Source organism: Oratosquilla oratoria, chromosome 15, assembly GCF_046742065.1.
Source record: "Oratosquilla oratoria isolate Oo_2021 chromosome 15, ASM4674206v1, whole genome shotgun sequence".
In the NCBI taxonomy this organism is placed as follows: Eukaryota; Metazoa; Arthropoda; class Malacostraca; order Stomatopoda; family Squillidae; genus Oratosquilla; species Oratosquilla oratoria.
In genome coordinates, this window is record NC_134791.1 from 44620203 (window position 1) to 44635620 (window position 15418).

The window sequence follows — 15418 nt, forward strand, 5'->3', positions numbered from 1 at the left end:
GCACACACGACTCGGTGGCATAGTTGGTAGAGCGCTGAACTGGGAAGCAGAAATACTCCCAGCACCCAGTTCGAATCCTGCCCATGGCCGAAATTATTTCGGTATCGCTGTGCTTCGGGTCGTTACTCTGACTCTCGTGGGCGGGGAGTTGGGGGTGTGTGTGTGCAAGGTCATAGCATTACCCATAGATCGGACCTACGAGCTCTGAGCTCTCTTCCAGGAGGGAAATAGCTGTCGATCACGAGTCCAACACGTGATCCAAAGACCAAGTGAATACATGCATGCATATAGGGTTGCCGTGTAAGTGAAATGGCCTTGCTGTGAATGTACTGTGTCTTGCTGCATTGCTTCAGATCTGGGTAGTGGGCAAGAGACAAGGATGACCATTCATCCGCAAGGAGCTAAAATGAAAGGGGAATATGGGTGATAGATGGGAGTGGATTGGGTGGGATTGGGCGGGCACCTTGACAGGGTACCTCCCTTACAAGGAGGGAGAACCCATGGTAGGAACGAGATAATGAGGTAAAATGGAATGACAAAATTGAAAAAGCACATTCTATGAAAGCATGAGTGATTTTAGAGATACTGGGTAGGAGGGGGAGGGGATAAGTAATGACAGCTAGGACATACTAACCTGCGGCGTCTGGTGATGATGTGCGGGAGGAGGTGTATGAGGAGATTGGGGTGTAGGATGGGGGGGAGAAGCATGGTAAGGTTCCCCAGCACCAGAATGAGGGTATTCCATTTCAGTCATATGATAATAGTGAGCCATTGCAGTTTTAGGAGGTGGTGGTGGTTGAGCAGGGGATGCAGGAGTAGTAGTTGCCCCACTGGCATTATGTGAAGCAGTAGCATGGGCAGCAACAGCAGCAGCAGCAACATGCTGAAAACACCACAACCACATGTTAGTAAGCATTAAGCACACACTTCAAGCAACAATGGCAGTGGCAAGAGCAACAGCAGGTGGTACTGGGTAAGCAAAGCAGATATGAAGCCAGCACTGAATGCCAGCTCTCATGTAGCTGCAGAACTATGTTACAGCTACTTCAGCTTCTGCATGAAAGACCCTGACAGTGCACAACACAGCCACTACCCACAACACAGGTGCATCCCAACCCAGGCAACTCCAAGCAATTCTGCAATTCATACATGCAAATTCATTGAGAAGCCCATGCAAACCATCACTCCCTACAACAAATGCCCAAACTTAAGCTAAAGAAACAAGACTCATCCACAGCACTGCTCCTGAAAATGAACAATTTCAAACTTACCAGGTCATAGGGACTCTGTAAGGCTTGATGCTGGGGTTCATTTTCATGTGCACTTGGTCCAGCAGGAGAAGGGGTCGATGGTGAGGCTGCTGCAATACGAGTCACATCCACACGAGGTGGATCAAGGAAACGAGGATCTGAAAAGCGTTGTAGGCCTGGCCCATACTCCCCACGAGGTGTTGGGGGCACAACACTTGATTTCTGTTGTTGTTGCCGTAAATCCTCAGAAGCGCGGTAGCGTGGAGATGTACCTTTATGTTGGGAATCTTCAACTACTCCTCGAAGGGCTGTGGGTGGAATGTCATATGCACCAGTAGGAGTTACTGTACATATATCAGCTGGTTGTGACACTGAAACAACTTTACTGGGCACGGAACTGCGCTGAGCATGGCTAGCAACTACAGTTGAGCTGGTGCCACTACTTGTGCACACAGCTGTCTGAAAGGCCTGACTAGTATTGACCACTGAAGTGCTGGACAGACTTGGCTTGCGAACCACATGACTTGTACCAGTTATACTGGTACTACTAGATATGGAACACACTACTGTAGCAACTGAAGTAGGCATTGCTGTTGCACTTGCAGAACCAGCTACTGCCACAGCTTTTACCACTGCACTCTGTAAATATCACCAAAATCATTAAGTATGCCTATCTAATAAAAATTAACATAGAAACATGAATATAAAATAGTTGTAATAAATATCTATCAAACTTTCAGAATTTTGTTAAATATGAAAGGAGAAACTACAGACCTTGCTTGGCCCTATGCTTTGTAGTACAGGTTTGGAAGTCACATGCTGTATAGTTGTCTTGCTTGGTAACTGTTGCTGGATGGGAGAAACCTTGGCTGGTAACTGTTGGATCCCTGGCTTTGGTGTTAGCTGGCCTGGTGTCACTGAAGATGATGGGGCAACTACAGAAGTTGGTCCCACACTTCTGGTTACAACAGCTCCTCCTCCTACTACTGCAACTCCAACCGATGGAATGGTTGCAGTACGCACAGTTGCAGGAGTGTTTGGCATTCCAACAGCAGCGAGAGCAGTACCAATTTGACGTGGCTGCCTCTTGTTGACCAGCTCTACACTAACCTCCCCAATGCGCTGCCCAGGGATATGGTGTGGAGTTGGAAGGGGTGCAGTAGTAGTTGGGGTAACCACAGTAGAAGATGGTATAACTCTCTTAACTGCTGTAAGAGTAGGATTACTAGTAATAGGCCCTCTAGTCACACATACTACATCTGCTGTACTGGAAGCTCTACTTACAGGCACAATAGCAGGAGAAGAGTGCTGTCGCTGATCAGTGGGTATGAAGGGTGAGGCACGACCTTGTTGGGACTGATTTATCCCTATACTCAAATCTCCACTAACAGGAACATACTGGCCTTCTTCACCCATTTTCATAATGGTTAATTCTCCTGTAACAGGGTCAACCAGGGGAGTAGGATTAGCTTCAACCTCTGTTCGAGCTGTCAGAATTCTCTTTACCAAAGTTTCCTCAGCTTTCCTGGACTGCTGCTGCTGTGCTGGCTCCAAGGAATTATTTGGCTGACCAGGCACAGTTGGCAAAGCAGCTGATGTGGGTTGTGTAGGAGGCTGAGTAGGAGGCTGAGTAGGAGGCTGAGTAGGAGGCTGAGTAGGAGGCTGAGTGGTAGGCTGAGTGGGAGGCTGGGTTGGAGGCTGAGTGGGAGGCTGGGTTGGAGGCTGGGCTGGAGGCTGTGCAGACTGCATAGTCTTAGCTAGGTTCTTGGTTTCACTTTCAACACGACTCCGTCCCCTAGTTGGAATCTTTGGCATACTTGGGGTTTCAGCCTCTAGGTCGATCACCTCACGCCCACGTCCTCTACCACGAGTGATGGGTGCAGTGGCTGCAGTGGCTGCAGTTCTGACAGTTGCTGCAATACCTTCACTTGGTGTGTTTGGTGCAGTGGGCTCAGAGGTAACTAATGGGGTTGTTAAAGTGACCGATGTGGTTGTAGTAGTTGTTACAGATGGTGGCCCTGCTGTTACCATTGTAACAATTGGAGTTCCTACAATTGGTGCTGATGACACTACAGATGTTGGGATTGGGGCTGGTATCTGTGTTTCCTCTTTAAAGCTCTTGTCCATCTCATCCTCTTGCTCAGTCTCTGGGCCCTTGTCTTTCAGTCTCTTAGACTTTCTTGTAAGGATATGTGGGCCTTTTTCCTCAGTTTCCATAACTTTGACTTCTTCAACCACCTCTGTCGGAGGAACCTTCGCTGGGCTCTTAGAGCCTATGCTATTAGCCTTGCTAGACTCCTTCTTAGATTTTGGTTTACCAAGGTCAATCTTAAGATCTTCATCTTCTGACTCACGGAAATCATAGACATCTGACAAAGGCTGAGTACTGGCAACTTTGCTTGGTTCATCAACTACCACAGTCTTGCCTCCACGTCCCCTACGCCTACGTGAAGTGGCTTCCTCATGGTCAACCATATCAGGGTGTCTTCGTTCTCTTCTTGTTCTTGTGCTTCTACGAAGCTCAGGCGGAGTTATGTCACTGGAGCTGTTTATTGCAATTGCCACAGGAGAACTTGGCTGCTCCTCCTCTTCCTTCAATTTTTGACTTTCACTTGTCCTAGTTACTCTTCCTCTACCTCTACCCTTTGTGCTCCTGGTAGCTACTGAACGCTTCGATACCTGAGTATCTTCTTCACTGGGTACGGCAGCAGATGTTTCAACACCAGCTCGTCGACCACCACGACGACCCCGTCCTCGACCACGCCCACGTCTCATAACAACAGGTTCTGTTTCCTCTTTCATACCTTCTTTCTCAGAAGTTACACTTTCCTGTTCTTCTGAAACTTGGTCCACAGTAGCTTCTGCAGTGTCCTTCTCAGGTAACTGCGGTTCTTCACTCTTCAAATTTTCACTGCTCTGGCTCTGAATTTCAGAACAAACCTTCTCAATTCGTGCTAAATCATCTTCAGGCTGAGCAGAGATGTTAACTTCAGCTGTCTTTACTGATGATGTCTTTAAACTTAAATTTGAGCATGACTCATCTACAGATGGTATAGCTAATTTTGAAGATTTTGTTAAATCCTCAGACACTTTTGTCACATTATCCTTTGATTGGACAGCAGTTTCCTTAGCAAGGCTTTCAAGATCTGCTAAGGCTTTCTCCACTGGACTTGGTTCAGTTTCTTGTTTCAATTTACTGGCTTCTTGGTCTGGTTGTACCAATTCTAACGATGATGCATTTTCAATTATTGTTTCACCTTTAACATATTCTTCAGATTTGACCTTTGCATCAAGTACTTTTTCTTGCATAACTTCTGGAATCTCAGGGGTCTTAGTGGATTCTGTCTTCTCCACCAGAGGTTTGGTTACTGCTGTGATAAGGTCAACAGGTGATGTCTCAGTTCCTGCTGAGGAAGCAGGTGACTTTGCAGCTTCCTTTGGCTGATCAGAGTTTGGGGGAGCAGCTGGAGTAACAGATTCACCCCTTGGCTGTGGGGACAATGATTCTGAAGGAAGTGTTGGCGTTGATGCTTGTGGTGGTGTGGATGCTTGAGGTGGAGCTGCTGCCTGTGCTGTTGGTATCTTAGGCTGTGAAGCTGGATGAGAAGCTAGAGATGGTACAATGGGAACAGTCATCCCTGTTGCTGTTGACTGTACAGGTGGTGTAAAAGGAGGTGGCACTTGTGCAAGTGGCAACGAGACCTTTGATGGTAGTGAAGGTTTGGAAGGTGCTGGTGATCGTGGACCTGATGCCTGCTGTGGTATGGAGGGCTTTGTCACACCTGCTGGAAGCTGTGGTTTCTGTAATGCTGCTGGTTGCCCCTGTACCTTTGGAATTGACTGGTGCTCTTGCAGATGTTCTTGCTGCTTTGTTGTCACTAATGCTCGTGATGTTGAAACTGCTACTGATGTAGGAGGTTTTACAGCTTTTGACTGAATTACTGGCTGAAGAGTGGATGCATTCGACTGTTTAGGATGTAATGACCTAGACAGTGGCTCAACCAGTGGAGATGCAACAGATGACTGGAGAACAGGTGAAGGTTGTGACGAGTTGGGTACAAGGTCTGAGCCAGATTGTGCAGGAGGGAGACACGACTGGTCTGCTTTCAAAGTTGGTGGTGCTTGTGTCACTAGAGCCTGCGATGATGGGGGTGCAGTTTCATTTTCAGAGCCTGGTACAGGAGAAGATTGTGTTGGAGGCTGCAGTGGTAGTGGCGCTGGTGGTACTGCTGGAGGTTGTGGTGATGGTGCAGATGATGAATGATGCACTGAAGGGGATGGTGATGCAGGCCTTGAAGAACTGGAATTTGCTGTTATTGAAGGTGTTGGTGATGATGGAGGAGTATCTCTTGAACAAGGTTCAACACACTCCAAAGAAATGTGCTGACTCTGGGTGAGGGGCTGTTGGTTCTTGGAATGCCTCCATGTTGCTGCAGTCTTGTCTATACTTTCTTCCTTTTTCATCAAAGTACCTTCATTCTGGATTGTTTCTTCCTTTCTAGAGCCCTCAAGTTCTTGCTCTTGGTCTTCTTTCACATCTTCAAACTCCTCTCCAGGCTCTGGTTGGTCTTCATCAATCTGGAGCACTGGTTCAGACTGATTTGATGCTGGACTATCAGGGGGTTCACATGTTGGGAAATCATGAATATCCTCTGAAAGATGTTCTTTCTCTTCAGAAGAACTATGATGTTCTTCTTCCTCTTCTGGAACAGCACCCCAAGGATCTCTGTTATCACACTGTAACATCTGTGCTGCTTTCTGGGCTTCTTCTGATGCTTCATCAACTACTGGAGGAGTTTCTGGAGGTAATAATGACTCTTCATCTGGAGGAGCTTGGGCTTCTTCCCCATAACCATCATAACATGCAAGAAGAGTAGCCACAGCATTGTGAGTTTCCTCCTGAGAGATGATAGCTCTGGAATTCTTGGAAGTGGCAGGGTTACTGCTGCTATCATCAGGTGCACTGATATTAGACAATTCTGTTCCTTCTTCAAATGATGGTTCCCTTACCTGGACTGGTGAAGATTCTGATTTACTGAGTGATGTCTCTTCTATACTCTTAATTGCAGACTCACTAATCTTGGAATCAATGTCCATATTGAAACCGGGTATGAGAGTTTCCTTTCTTTTTAATTCCCTACTTGGTTCAGAGTCTAAAGTTTCATCTGCTTTAATAAGAGGCATATCTAAGGATGGTGACTCTGGACGCTCTTCCTTGGGTTCTTTGACTTCCTGTAGTTCTTCTGTAGGGCTACTAATAGGACTACTGAGGGTTTCATCAAAACTCTTCCTTGGACTTGTAGAATTTGAAAGGGAAGCAGCTCTCTTTGGACTAGCACCAAAGCTTCTCAGACTAGAAAGTGCAATGCCTGGACTGGCCAAAGGCACACACGGACTATGTGGACTGGTCACAGGGTGTGAAGACGATAAATCTCTTGGACTCAACAATCGTGGGGATGTATGTTGGAGCAACTTGGGGCTGAATGGTCCAACAGTAGTCATTTCCCGTACATCCACATGCAATTCTTTCTCAAGATCACCACTTACTTTCCTCTCCTTTTTCAACTCTTTCCGCAACTTATCACTATCTTTGTCCTTCAGCTTCCTGCGCCTTTTATCTTTCTTTCCTGTCTCCTTTTCAACTCCTGCTTCAGAGGAATCATCAGGGTATCTGAAAGCATCATATCCACTACCTTCAGAATCTCTGGACTCAACCTCTTCTTTGATTTGTAACTCAGGTACAATGGGTGACTTTATCTCAACATGAATTTCCTCTGCAGAACTGCTCCCTTTACCAGAATCGGAGCTATTAAGACTAGAGTCCCCAACATTCTCTTTTTCTTTCTCCTTATCTTTGGTCTCAAGACGTCGCAACTTGTCATCTCGCTTCTTCAAATTCTTATCATCCCTCAGCTTATCAACAACCCTTTCAGGTACTACAGGTTCTGGTGGCTCCTGTTTCACAGCCAGTGGGACCAACCTATCCTGCCTTGGAGACTCTTTTGCCAGAACCTCCACATGGGTAGGTGGATCAACTGGTGCTTTAGTGACTTTGCTGTTATTGCTATGCAGTGCATTAGCTTTGAGGATATCTGGTGTTGGAGGCCGCCCACGGTCTTCTTCCTCAGAATCTGAACCATACACCTCCTTTACATTAAGTTTCGAGTTAGCACCCACTGGAGAAAGATGTGGAGGGATGTGAGATCCTGAAGAGGCTGAGAAAGAAATCCTATGGTTTGCTGTACCACTTTTACTTTTTGTTTCAGGAGTTGATGTAGGAGCACTTGAATCATCATCTGATGTGTGACCAAACAGCATTTTGCATTTCGAGGTTCCCTTTTCTCTATTGCTGCTACTAGTGTCGCCTGTCTTTTTCCTTTCCCGACTTTTATCAATTGTTTTACTAATGCTAGTTTCACTTTTGATCTCCAATTCAGATTTAGGTTTAACTCGTCCCACCTTTTCATCATTTTTACTTTCCACTTCACTCTCATCTGAGGTGGTAATAATTTTCCCCCTTCTCTTTTTAATAGCATTTTTGGGAAGCTTTCTTTCTTTTTCTTTAGCTTTCACTTTTGCTGAAATCACTGGTTTAGTAGCAGCTTTGGAATTAGGAAGTTTGGATGATAACAGGTCAATAAGTTCACTCTCAGAATCTAGTTTCTTGGATACACTATTGGACTTGCAAGGATGTCGAGGCTGGAAATTATTGTTATCAGAATCAGAGTCACTATAAATATCTGTAGATTTAATTTTTGAGGCAACTGTAGTGCAAGCAGTAGTTGTAGTCGTAGTGATCGTTGAAGTTACCAAAACATCAGCATCGGACACATCCTCATGAATTTCAAGCCTGGTATTACGACTTCTAGGAAGAACTTCCTCCTCAGCACTGCTGACATCTGATATCAAAGCTCGTATTTTTGATTTTGTATCTTTGTTGACTTCTTTGTTTTTGGCCCTTTTGTTATCTATACTTCTCTTGCTATTGAGGCTGCCTAAATCCATTTCAGATTCTTCTGATGATAATGGATGTAATTTATTTTTCTTGGGTGTTGGATCATCCTCAGAACTGCTTGCTACACCTTTCGTCTTCTTCACCATTCTGCTGCGATCAACTTCCGAGTCTGAGGTGTCAGAAATAACAGAGGCAGACTTCTTCTCCTTCTTGTTTCTTTGTTGGCGATATTGTTGCATCATTTTTTGCTTCTGTTCCTGTTGGCGCCGCTCTTCATCCTGCTTCTGCTGCAACTTCCGCCTCCTTTCTTTCACTTTATCATACATATCAAAATGACCATCATCAGCAGGGATGTCAAAGATGGAATGTTTCTTGGGTGCTTGTTGTTCCTCACCACCATCAGAATCTGATCCAGATCGTTCTGATTCACTCTCAGTATCCATAATTGATTTTGCCTTAGCACTCTTTGCATTACCCTTGTGAGAGTTGTTACTCTGAGTACGCTGCTTCGTCCGTTTAGCTGGCTGACTGTACACTTTAGGTTTGCTCGTTTCTTCTTCAGAAGATTCTGGTTCACTCTTTTGAGGTAGCAAGCTCTTGTTGGACTTCATATCTGTTGCAGGTGGTGAGGCTTGACTAGGTCTGATTGCAACCTCCAAAGGTTCAGTCTTAGTTTTATTTTTAAAACTAGGTTTAGTTTTCGAGTGACTACTCCTGTGGCGAACATCTGTGTCACTCTTCTCGCTCTTACCACTATCATGCTTCTTCCTTCTATTACTCTTTTCTTTATGTCTTTCATGTTTCTCCAACTTATCTTTACGTTCTTCATGATGCTCAATATTCCTCTCTGTCTTCGTTTCCAACTTTTTGGTGTCCCTGTGTCCAAGTGATATTTCTCTTCCCTCTTCACTTCTTTTTATGCACTCTTGTAATGACATCGAGTCATCCGAGCTGTCATCAGATATTGGACTGTGGTTACAGTTTGGTGTTTTGGAACCTACTGTTTCTACTTCCATTTCATCATCAGTGTACTCTGAGCTACGTGCATTTGAAGCCTTCCTACCCCCTTTGCTACGTAACGTTTCCTGCACACTATCTACACATTTCACAACTGATGCACAATAAGCACTATTTAGTGTACTGCTGCTAGTAGTTGACGTAAGTGCATTAATGAGTGCACTGGCATTGTGAACTAGAGGCTGATTAGGGTCTTGTATGTTCTTGCCCAGTGTATCCATTACTTCTGTTCTTTGATCTTTCTTCTCTCTCTTCTCAAGGTGTCTCTCAATGTTCAAACGGTCATTATTATATCTACTATCCTTTCGACTGGAGACAGCATTTGTGACTGGCTTCTCCTCAACATCCACACGATGTGAACCTGAAGCCTTGTTTTCATTTTCTCTGAACAGTTTGTCTCCTTTGTGTCTATGATCTTTGTCTTTCACACACTTTGTTTCCAAACTTCTGTACCCTTTTTCTTTCTCCTTTTCTTTGGTTCTTTCTGTTTCACATCGGTCCTTATCGCTTCGCAAACCTACATCTCTCTCATGACGAGTGAAAGTAGATGAAAACGTATTTGGAATTGAAGATGTGCTTTTACTCCTCTCCTTCTCCTTTTCTCTGGTACGTTCTCTATCTTTCTTTTCCTTATATTTTTGGTCCCTTTTCTCATCACGAACTTCAGAATGCTTGCGAATTTTTTCAGATTCTACTCTTCTATCATCTTTCTTTTCTTCAGATTTCTTTTCAATAAACTTATCGTTTACCCGCACTTCTACTATCCGTTCCACCTTTTCAGGCCTTTCCCTGTTTCCCTTTTCATAAGTTTTGTCTTTATCATCTTTCTTCTTTTCTTCATTTTTCTTTTTCTGTTTTACTTCAAACATGTCAAAAGTTCTGTTGTTGACCTTATCTTCCTGTTTCACTTCCACTTCACTCACTTTGTTTTCCTCCTTCTTAATCTTATTTTTACGCACTTCCTTCTCTTTCACTTTCTCTTTTGAATCTCTAGAGTCTCTTCTATCTTTCCCCACTTTCTCACGGAGCTGCCGTTCCTCATCCTGGTCACACAGGCGAGGCTTTTTAGGTACTGGTTCTACAACTACACCTTGTACTAATGTTACCTTGGGCTCATGTTTCACCTTAATATCCTTCTCTAATTTTGTTTTAGTTTCAAGATATTCATTTTCAATAGCATTGTGTCGTCTCTTGTGATGGTGGTGATTGGAAACTGGTGGCACAATTTCAGTTTTAACTGCACAAGTTTCTACATCACGGACAATGCTTTCCCTTCGATCTTTCCGGTGGTCTTTCCCCCTCAAATCTTCACTTTTAATCTCGTACGTGTCTTTCGGTCGTAAAACTGCATTCTCCTTTTTTATTTCTTCCAAGGACACTGCCATGGGTGTTGCAAGTTTAGGATTCTGCTGGTAAGAATTTTCAGGTACACTAACAGGACTGACAGCTTCTTGTGGCTCTTGTTTTATTTCTACAACCTTTGAGACCAACCCACATGATACCTCCACTTTATCTTTCAATGTTTCAAGGTCACTTCTGTCAGGATCAGTCATTTCTCTGAGTGACTTGGAATCCTGCACAACAGTTGAAGTGGTAGATGTGCTCATAGTGACCACACTTGAAACAGGTTGCGTCATGCATGAGGTTGTAGTAAGAGCAGTTTTCCCATTAGAACTTGTCTGAGTCACCGAAACCACTCCAGTTACCCGTGTATCAGCCATCACTGTGACAACCCCATCTATTTGTTTGCCTGTGCTGCTATTGACCAAACTGGAAACAGGTGATGGGACTGGAGGGCTTGCTGGTCTTTTGCTGCCTCCAACAGGACTTGTTACCTCCCCTCCTTCTTGACGGCCATTCTTTGAAGATAAGGAAAACCGTCGTACAGGAGTGCTGGTGTTCGATGCACTACCTGAATTGCTGCTGCTTGAACTATGAGGTGTTGTGACTACACATGATGTGGTATTTGTTGATGTTATTGATGCTATAGTTGTTATAGAGGAGCTAGGTGAAGGCAGTAAACTCTTTAGGCTGGATGGCGAATGAGGAGGATGAAGTGGCAATGTTGAAGTCGGACTTAATAAACCCGGACTCCTTGCTGGGCTACTGGAATTTGATGGTGAAGATGATGACGACGACGACGATGATGATGAGGAGGATGACACACGCATGCTTGGAGGTGGTAGCGGTGGCGGCAATGGTGGCGGAGGTGGCGGAGCAGGTCGATGCAAAGGTGAGGATCCCTGAGTTTTGCTGACCTGTGGCGCCACACTTGTCGCCATCCTAGGAACTTGTGAAGGACTTGAGGAGGTAGGAGTGGGCTGCTGCTGCTGTGTGGTAAGGCGAACCCCTGGAAGGCTGCTGGATGGTGTGGCTGACGGCACAGCTCCCACAGTAGTGGGAACTGGACGTGGCCCTCCTACTGCAGTGCTTGTTGCTGTAGTGGAAGCCAATGTAGTGCTACAGCTTGTAGGGGGTGACAAGTGAGTAAACAATGCTAAGTTTCCTTTAGGCCGCACCACCTGTGTAAATGGCTTGGGTTCATATTTTTCCCCAATGTTCTCCAACCGCTTACTATCCTCATCAAATACACTTTTTCTGGACAAGACCGACTTGACAATAGCCGAGGGCTGTGACCTCAGTTCCTCTAAATCGAGGATTTTAGGTTTTCTAGGCCCTATTCCATCACCCCCAGAATTATCTGATGCTGCAGCATTAGCTGTACTTCTAGATGACCCAGACCACTTCTCAAACTTCTCATCTAAAGCTCGGATGCGCTCTTCCAGATCGAGGGACGGACTATTAGGAGACAATCTGGGGGAGTCTTCCGACTCGGAGAAACTTTCATGACCTCCATGGTGAGACCCTGGTGAGGCTGGTGTATCCGTTATTGAAAGCAGATCATTGTTGACATCCACTGTAAGACCCACCTTATTGCTAATTGGCACAGCAGCACAGGTGCTTATTTGCATCCCATCTCCAGGAGCAGACAGTTTAGTACTACTACTGCTGCTGGTGAAGGGAGGGGACCTTAGTAAACCTCCACCTTTAGGAGATGCAGAGTTTGCTCTGGGTGAGAGATGCGCTCGAACTTGCTGGGCAAAGCGTGGTAGAGGCAATGACAATGGACCATTTTGGTGGCGGTCTGATGACCGACTCGGATGTCTTGGTTCAGAGGGTAGAGTTTCCTCAGGCTCATCACATAGTGGTGTGCCAGGTCTACTGGTGTCACTGGTGTAATCCCCCCCTCCTTCACAAGATGATGAAACATATGAAGACTCTGTAGTCTTAGACCTATACCCATGATGATGATCACTATTCACATCTGCCTCACTACTATTTAATGATTTCTTATAACGAGGATCATGCTGAGGAGATCTGATCAAATCATCGGAGTTTCGTATCGTATCGGAATGTCGACGAACTTTTCCGTCCAACTTCCTTTGATTAACTGGCTTACGAAAGTTTAATGTTATGTCCTTTGAATGATCACTGCTATCAGGTACACTTTTAAAACATTTTGACTTTTCCAAAGATGAGTAAGGCAGCTCTCCATAGCGCATCTTCTTGAGTGGTCTATCTAATTCGACTGTGTGACGTTCATCACCACTAGACATAGTGTCCTCGAGAGGGATGCGGTGCAGGGCTTGATGTAGTTTATCACGCTGAGCAACAAGTCGTGGGTCTTGCAGTTCCTTGACTACACTACTCCCACTACTGCTCCCACCACTGTTGCTTAAGTTATTGTTACCATTGTTATTATTACCATTACTGTTACCACAACTACTGGTGGAGGTAACCACATCTTCTCCATCACCATCTAAGTGTGATGATGTGGAGCTTCCCCGCATACCCCTTGGATGGTGGTGGAGATGAGTGTGGTGGTGGGAATGATGATGATGTGGTCTATGGGGAGACTCCCCAGGTCCTGGCATGCCTCCAGGTCGTCGACTATCACTAACTCTGACAACAAGTTCCTTGAGATCACCCGATCTACGGCGATGGTAGTCACGTGGATCCCCAAGGCTACGGTCCTCAAGGACAGTGACCTCCCGACTAGGACTAGAAGAGATTGGGGTGCCTGGGGATCGTGGTGGAGGTGGTGGGGCAAGACGTGAAGATGTTGAAGAGGATGACGTGGTTCCCTTTGAGCGGATGGGTGGCATTGCAGGAGGACTGGCTGCCCGTGAACCAGGTGGTGACTGACTGTGGTAGCTATCCTGGTCACTAATAGACCGTGGCCTTGGCCTTCTTGTTTCGTAATCATCATAAACAGGTGCTGACCGAGGACCAGGACTCAGACTACTTCTTTCCCGGGACCTAGAACGGGGAGGTGGAGATGGTGACCCTCGACCTCCAGTTGTAGCTCTTCTTCTACCAGGACTAAAACTTCTTCTCCTTGTGTTTCGTTCCCCACCTTCACTGTAGCGTTGACTGCATATTCCTGCATATTCCAATAACTCCCGCTCAAAGGAATCTTCATAGGAGGCTCCACTTCCCTGGCTGTACTCATCATAACTCCTTCTGAAGCAAATAACAGCAAGGTGTTAACAAATTATGTAAATTAGTGACAATTATATCTTGTATCTTTTCTGAAAACAATACATCAAATATGATTAGATCATACCCTGGGACATATCCATCCTCATAGCCATCATAACGACCCCTAGATCTGCAGGATGATGAATTGTATGTTGTTCCACGACTGTTGCTTGTAGGTCTGCCTGGGAAGGAGTTTTCTCTTCTTGACCGATCATAACGGGAATAGCGAGAACCACCCCCTTCATATCTCCCTCCACTTTCCCTGCAATGAACAATTCATCAATTATCAATTAGTATTTTAATCTAATTATCAAGAACAATATAACTATCTAGACTAATGTGATCAAAATTATCTCATCCAAAATATCAGGCTCAACTAATTTCTATTACTGTTATACTGAACAACTTCTCCATCAATAACCTGTCAAATGATGAATCCCTTCTTTCCCAGGGTTTATCGGCTGGCATTTGGTATCCTTGCTTTGACATCTGCTCGTAAAATGCCACTTGACATTCCCGCGATGCAAAGTCAATTTGCAATTTCTTATTGCCCAACATTCTGCCTCTCATTTCCACAACAGCAGCAGATGCATATGCTTCCTATATCACAAAGAAGTAACAAAGAGATGATGAATAACGATATATGTGTGTGTGTGTGTGTGTGTGTGTGTGTGTGTGTGTGTGTATTTACCTAGTTGTATTTACCTAGTTGTATTTTACAGGAAGGGGAGCTATGGTCATGGTGTCCCGTCTTTATATCTCATTTTATCTAAACTATTTTTGAATTCATGTATTGTTTTTGCACACACTACTTTCTCATCTACCTTGTTCCAACTGTCTATTACTCTGTGAGGAAAGCTATTCTTTTTCAGATCTCTTCTATTGCTGTCTTTCTTGATTTTCTTTCCGTGTCCTCTTGTATTTCTTTCATCCCATTTCATTAGATCCTATCAATAATTTCTATACCTTTCATGATTCTGTAAATAGTTATCAAATCTCCTCTCTTTCTATGCTCTAGTGTCTGTAGCTCAAGTTTTGCTAGTCTCTCTTCATATGATAGTTTTGAGAGTGTTGGTGCCAATTTTGTAATTGCTCTTTGTATTCTTTCCAGTTTTGTTATACATTTTTTTGTATTTGGTGACCACATCGTTGCTGCATATTCCAATCTTGGTCTTATCAAAGTGATTAATATTTTCTTCACCATTTCTTCATCCAGGTAAATGCCACTTTGATTGTTCTTATTGAATTATAAGTTTCTCAAAAATCTTGTTTATATGTTTCTCAGGTGACATATTATTGATAATAATGACTCCCAGGTCCTTCTCATTTTCTACTTTTTTTTATTCCTTCTTCTCCCAATTTATATGATCCTTCTATTCTTTTTTTTTTTTTTTTTTTGCTTTTTCCAAATTCCATAATACTACACTTTTTGGTATTGAACTCCATCTCCCACTTCCTACTCCATTCCCATACTTTATTTAGATCACTCTGTAGTGACTTACAATCTTCTTCCGTGTTCACTTTTTTTTTATAACAGTTTTGCGTCATCTGCAAAGAAGCTCATATAACTTTCAATTTCTTTGTCCATATCATTAATATATATAGCAAACATTATTGGGGCCAAAACTGTTCCTTGGGGAACACCGCTTATTAC

At 44.3% G+C, this 15418-nt stretch overlaps 1 protein-coding gene across 8 annotated transcripts in view; it reads right to left on the bottom strand.

Moving 5' to 3' along the window:
• LOC143033424 (uncharacterized) overlaps positions 1-15418 on the bottom strand; it is a 344834-nt gene that overhangs the window by 49270 nt on the left and 280146 nt on the right. For 5 of the 8 annotated variants that reach the window (XM_076198847.1, XM_076198849.1, XM_076198846.1 and 2 more), the window contains 5 exons: positions 14186-14364; positions 13850-14026; positions 2025-13746; positions 1272-1889; positions 635-883 (listed from right to left, as the gene is read on the bottom strand). In XM_076198847.1, coding sequence (XP_076054962.1) covers positions 635-883; positions 1272-1889; positions 2025-13746; positions 13850-14026; positions 14186-14364 — 12945 coding nt within the window. The remainder of the gene's footprint in view (positions 1-634; positions 884-1271; positions 1890-2024; positions 13747-13849; positions 14027-14185; positions 14365-15418) is intronic. The other 3 variants (XM_076198850.1, XM_076198848.1, XM_076198845.1) reach the window with 2 other exon arrangements.